This window comes from Belonocnema kinseyi, chromosome 4, assembly GCF_010883055.1.
Source record: "Belonocnema kinseyi isolate 2016_QV_RU_SX_M_011 chromosome 4, B_treatae_v1, whole genome shotgun sequence".
NCBI classification, from domain to species: Eukaryota; Metazoa; Arthropoda; class Insecta; order Hymenoptera; family Cynipidae; genus Belonocnema; species Belonocnema kinseyi.
This window is the reverse complement of record NC_046660.1, coordinates 101,391,021-101,397,689: the sequence shown is the minus strand read 5'-3', so window position 1 is coordinate 101,397,689 and position 6,669 is coordinate 101,391,021. Positions and strand designations below refer to the sequence as shown.

At 28.0% G+C, this 6,669-nt stretch overlaps 1 protein-coding gene across 5 annotated transcripts in view; it reads left to right on the top strand.

Annotated features, from left to right (window-relative positions):
• Positions 1–4,687, top strand: part of LOC117170663 (myc box-dependent-interacting protein 1) — a 109,709-nt gene extending 105,022 nt beyond the window's left edge. For all 5 annotated transcript variants that reach the window (XM_033357590.1, XM_033357588.1, XM_033357587.1 and 2 more), the window contains one exon: positions 2,384–4,687. In XM_033357590.1, the coding sequence (XP_033213481.1) occupies positions 2,384–2,464 (81 nt within the window). In that variant the 3' untranslated portion in view covers positions 2,465–4,687. The remainder of the gene's footprint in view (positions 1–2,383) is intronic.
• The last annotated feature ends 1,982 nt before the right edge of the window (positions 4,688–6,669 follow it).

Here is a 6,669-nt window from a genome sequence, read left to right as displayed (position 1 = left end):
GGGAGCTCTTCTTAATATTTTGACACCAAAATCATGTCGATACACCTTACCGACTGCGAGTAAAGCCACCCACGCTTTAACTTGACAGACTGTATGTAAGTAAATTTCGGCGGAAATTGTTTTTTTTTTTTAATTTAAAAAAATATCTCAAGAAGAAGATTATCAAAATTTTATTTCAAACGAAAATTTTTAGATTTCGAAGAAGATTGAAATTATGAATAATTTTCTGTTATGTTATTGTTTTCCGTTTAAAATTATTGGTATTTTGATTAAAGAATTATTATGTTTCAAAAAATATTTACAATTTTTCAACAACTTTATGTTAGATTTGCGTATTTCATCTAAAATGTAAACAAAGAATCATTATATTTCAATGCACTCGTTTTTGTTTGAAATAATAAAATATAAAAGCTTGAAAATTTTCGAATTTTATTTGTATTTTTCGATAACAGTTAATATTTATATTCAAAAGTCGTCAGATGTCCAAAAAGATTAATAATCATAAGTATAAAATAAAATTATGTTATTGTTTCTCGCCGGAAATTTGTGTTTTTAGTAAAAAAATATATAAATTTCAAAAAATGTTTAAAGCTTTTTAACCATTTTTGGTTTTGTTGGCGTTTTGAATCGTAAATTAGTATTCTTAAAAAAATAATAATACCGGAAATCGCTATAGATTTCAAGAAGATTTAAATTTTAGATCAGTTTTAGAATATGTTAACATTTTTCGTCAGAAGAAGGTGATTTTAAATAAAAAATGTTATGCTGAAAAGCAGATTTACTATCTTAAATCACTTTATGTTATATTATTTTATTGTTTTTCGTTTAAAATTTCTATTGTCAATAATTGGTGATATTAGCACTTTTCGCGGGAAATGTGTCTTTTTGTTTAAAAATGCAACATTTCGAAGGTCTACTCTATAATTATATTGTACACAAATATTATATTATCTATTACTTCTGAAGTTAAGATCAATTTTCATTAGTTCTCAAAAATAAAAAATCTTCTTCATTAATCTACTTGTTCATATTTTATTTTCATAGCACTAATTTTCAATGGGAAAAATTAATTAAAAATGTCTCGCAAGGAGGAAAAAGTATAATTTGTTATTGAAAAGTTCCAGGGGTCGTATTGCTTAACAAATTAAAATTTGTATTAAATTGAAAGTTATTAAATTTCGAAGATGTCTGTCGAGGTTTATTTAGAATAAATCGTTAATTTGTTATTGAATATGAAAAATATCAAAACACAATATTTGATATTTTTTATTGTAGATTCAACTCTTTTATTTCTTTTATTATTACTAAGAATAAATGGATGGACATGTCATCTACTGCATTTTCGGTATCGAAATTCGTTATTTATACTGGTTTCGTCGTTAAATTATGTGAAATTCATAACGATAAGTCCTTAGCGAGAATAATATTGTCATTGTTATAAACAAATTCACTTATATTGCATTGTTGAGCACACTTTTTTTTCTAAGAGATAGTTTATTTTCTTCTTAAGAATAATTATCTTGACATAAGTCTGCCATTCAAAAATATAATCGTGATTGTAATTTTCTTAGTTAGTTTAAAAAAATACAAATTTAAAGGCATTTAATATTTTGTCACATGAACATTTAGTTTCTCGTACTTTTTAATTTTTCAGAAAAATATTTGTGTCCAGACGTCCGCGTGATTATTCTTCACTCCTGAGTGCTATTATTTTGTTTTCAAAATTTATAAAAAATCTTATAATGTTAAATACATAATAAAGACTACCTATGATTTACTGAGAAAGATGTCAAATAAGTTAATTTGCGTTAAATAATTATTTATAGCCATTAAAATTGTTTTCATTTAGTTCTCATCTGGAATTATTTATCAATTTAAAGTAATTTAACGATAAAATCAGTATGAACCAAACGTGCCTTACTTGCTACTTTTTTATTTAATTTGAAAATTAAATTTTGAATTATTTATAAACAAAACAATTTTTAAGGAATTTAAATTGCGAGTATAAAAAATTTTCAATTGCATTGAATATTTTATTTAACAATATTAAAATAACGAAAATTAAACATTCATTATTTCATTTCATAATTCTCAATTTTAACTTGAAGTTTCGAATAGAAATAAGGATCTCGAGTTTAAGGGCTGTCAGCGGCAAAAAATGAGATAAAGGGTTTTGACAGTTCTGGGTAAAAACTGAGTACATCCGACATATTGGCCTGGGATCGCTAATAGATACAGGATCTACCTTTGGAGACCCCTGGTTTAGTTTGTCTGGCAAGAAACAGTTTTTATTTTGAAAAAAGAGACCACGTCATAGATTAACTAAATGTCCTGAATCGATTCATTTTTAAACTTGTTCTGACTAAAGTTGTATTTTTTTCAGGAGGAAGGATGGTTAATGGGGATCAAGGAAGGTACTAACGACAAGGGGATGTTCCCTGCGAACTTTACAAAGCCTCTGTGAACGCTTTGCTCAATGCGCAACATACACTCCAATGCTCACAGAAACAGCGTATTTTTTTAAGGTGGTCGAAGCGATGTAATACCGAAAGTGAGAATTGTGCAGTCAGTCAAGGTATTATACGAAGTTCGTGGAGAATCGAAAGAAGCAGGACGTATCGTCGTATCGTCGTAACGACGGGATAGTATTTGATGGAGGGTACTGCGAAGGAATGAGGATCAATCAACCCAGAGTGCCTTAACCAGCCACTGTCTGTGCCAACCGACATTCACTGCTTATACATAGTATGGAATTGTCCTCTCATATCTCGAGTATCAAGGATATGCATCACTAATCAAATGAGAGATTTAATTAATGAGTAATTAAATAATATAATACCAATCTACATACACGCAATATTATTATAATATAAAAGTCTATAATATTAAATTAATATTATTTTATGAAATTGTACATAGATGCATACTTTATAAGACTATTTTACGAAGTAACTTTGCGGCCACGGAATTCGTCGTTAGGGAGTAATTGTAAATCTTAGGCTATTTGCGAAAAATTCCCTCGTTTTTCGAGCGGGTGCCAAATTGTTCGTGGTCCAATTTATCTACTCGCAATTGTCAAATAGGGTGACTCGCTCAGACGAGTCAATTAGAATCGAAGCGAAACAAGAACACCAATAAGAAACAAGAATAGTTCCCATTAGGCGACACTCAGCGACTCTGCACGAGAATCCTAATCATGTCGATACCTCCACGTTGTAAAAGAATCTCTCGAAACTGACCGCGCTTTACTTTTTCAGTTGGCCCTCAGTTTTGCACTCATACGCGCGAAGAACCGACAAATTTAGTAATGATTACTCTATAGTTTAGTATATTATTTTAATAAACTCAAAATAATTCAAATGAATTAAAAAAATTCAAAATAACATACTAAACGAGAGGCCAACTCAAAAACCAAAACGGTTGGTTTAAACGACCAGCGGCAGAATGGTCGTCTACTAAACTACAGAGGTATCGATGTACCTTCGCAAACTCGAATCGAGTCAAAGCTCGAAGGCACCGGACTGCATTATATATTGCATTATACACGTTGATATACTCGAATGTTGTCGATAAAAGTTATAGATTTTAGATTTTTTCGATGAAACGCATTTTTATTACTCTGCTAATGGGATCTATTTACCGACTGTATATCTACATTTTATTTACGATTTGTTTATGACGCATTGTTAATTATGTATGTAAAAGTAAATCCTTTGTAAATCCTTTTTTAAAGCGGCAGCTCTAATTATCCGATTGATTTTATTTGTTGCTAAAGGACATAATTGAAATAGTACCTTTAATAATTGAATAATGGTTCAGGTTTTCCAAACCTTCTCAGTAAGAAATCTAGAGTTATTTGCACTTTAGAATAAACAGGAAAGGGAAACTTGTAGCAAATCCGCGAATACCTTCGTTCATGGATTGTTTTCATTGTTAAATTTGAATATTTTTGCTAAAGGTTCGATCCATTGTTACACTATCATAAGGAATCTAGGTGCAGAAAAATGTATTTATCCACTGATTATTTTTCCAGCGTTCTCTTAAAAGTTTGTAACTGATCAGAGTTCAGTTTCAGCGAACACATCGAAATTGTACCGACAATCACATATGTAAATCAACATTTACTGATAAAAGTTGAATCATAAATCATCAAAATATCAATCTAATGACCATAAAATGAAGTTTAATTTCCAGATTTAACAATGCCGACCAAGTGGAATTTATCTCTGCTTACAATTTTATGGACTTAGAACATTCCTCTGTCATTTTATAATAGATAGATCTATTAATTTGAGATAACGCTGTAAATCTAGTCGTCACTTTTGCCAAGTTGTTGTTTCAATGATCACCAAATTTGTAAAATAGTTTTAAAAAAAGTAAAACTTTTCTTTTGCCCAATTGCAACCACTGAAAGAAGCAATCAAATGATAAAAAATCAAATGTTAATTGAGTTCCATCGAAAAAATAAATTAATACAGCTAATCGGTGTATCAATGTATTAGCTATCCATTGTTATTTCATTTGTCACTTTTACGTCATGTTGTTTAATTCTACGGGAGCCATAAGTCATATCTTCATAATCTTAACCTAAAGTAATAATATAGTAACGATTATTAAGCTTCTCTGATTGTAATTATTGTCTGTCTCGATTGGATATCGATAACAATAAATAGATAGTGGTTTGTAATGGACAGTTGTGATTTTCGGAAAATTTTAACCTCCCGAAACACGTCCTCTGTTCTCTATTCTTCATCCACTTAACGATATCCACTTTCATAGTACTTGCATTTGTTTTTGTAATATTCCATAAAGCGTTACTTTTCCCGTAACAAAACAAAAAATTGAATCGCTTTACTGTCATCTCACTGAGAACATTTTGATGAAATTTGTCATCATTTGATAATAGTAGTTCTAGAAAACTGTATATATTCAAAGTTTCAAGTAATTTGTTTATTCGAACTGAGATTAAAAATATAAAATAATGAGAGCCACACGATTAACTATACTTAAAATATTAATGCCACGTAGGTTAACGAAAATCGGTTAATAAAACCAAATGAAACTGATTCTAGTGCGAATTAGGATGAATTGAAATTATTTCAAATGAATTTGTGTGATCGGGGTGGCCGTTTTAAAGGAAAAAATAAATTCTCGGGTTTTTCCCCTATTTGCAAACATTTTTTACAGTCAATGAAATTAAAAATATCGAACACTAAATAAAAAAATGGCCATTTGAACTAATGAAAATGAATGATCAAACGATCGACTATGTATACGTATAAAATGGAAGGTACACTTTTCAATTGAATTTTTTTAAATGAAATTCAGATAAACTGTAGAATTTAGAATTTTATAAATCATAGAGTTAAAAAATTCAGATTTCAGAATTTTAATTATTTTCATTTTAAATAGTTTAAACATCTTTGAAAAGCTCCAAAATTTTATTTCAAAATCTTGAGAAATCTAGTAGTTGTTTTAAATTTGTTCAATTTTTTAATTATTTTTCAATTTTTTCATAACTTCTAAATATTATTTTTAATTAATTGATTTTTTCTTTCAATTTTAAGGAAACCCTGCAAATATTAAAAATGTTCCTGACAATTTTGGTGTATAAATAACAATTGAACATTTATGATTTGTAGAAGAAATTTGAGTAATTTTAAAAGACATTTAGAAGTTTAAAAATATTCAAAATTAATTTAAAACTTAAAACCATAGCCTAGTTGAAAACAAAACTTTGATTTTTGCATAATTTAAACAAAAAAATTTAGAAGCTTCTCAAGAATTGTAAAAGACTTCAAAAGAATAAAAACAGTTTCTTAAGATTGCTAGGAAAATTGAAAATGATTTTTCATTTTGAAAAATTATTTTAAGAGAATAAATAAATAATAAAGGGTTTAAAAGATATAAATTTTTTTAAAGAATCTGGAAGATCTTAAGGCAATTTTTTAAATTTTGCATGATAATTTTGGATCTTTTTTTACTTTTAAATATTTCGTTTCAATTTGGTCTTCTTAAATGAACAGTCAAATATTGCTAAATATTCAATAATTCATATTTTTCTTAATTCAAAATTTTCAAATTGAATGGTTTAAAAATGGAATATTTTAGACTGAAACAATATTTTTAATTTAATAAGAGCATTTAATTACGAATATAATATGAAGTTATTTTTAAGTTGAAAATAGTTTATAAAGTTTCAATCAGGCCTTCACATTTTTTTAATGACTAAGGTCTTTTAGTTTCAAACCGTTTAATTTTTAACGTTAAAATCTGGAAATTCCTGGATTTTAAACTGATTTAAAAACCTTTTGTTAAATCAATTAATTATTAATGTTTTTATGAACAATTTTAAACTTAAAAGCTTTTAATTTTTCAAGTCGTCAAACATTTTTAAATTCTTTAAGTTAAAAATGTAAGCTTAAAAATAAAAATCTAAATTGGACAATTTGGCAAGTAAAAGATTTCTGAAATACGGATTGTAAAATGAAACGGAATGAAACTTGGACAGATTTTTATTCTAAAAACTTATAAAATTCCCGGTCAAATAATAAATTGACTGTCATTTCCCGGTCTCAACAAATTCCCGGTACAGCGGCCACCCATGTTATTTTTTTAAACAAATAATTTGAAGTTCAGATTTGCTACAGAAGCCCCGTTTCCAAATTT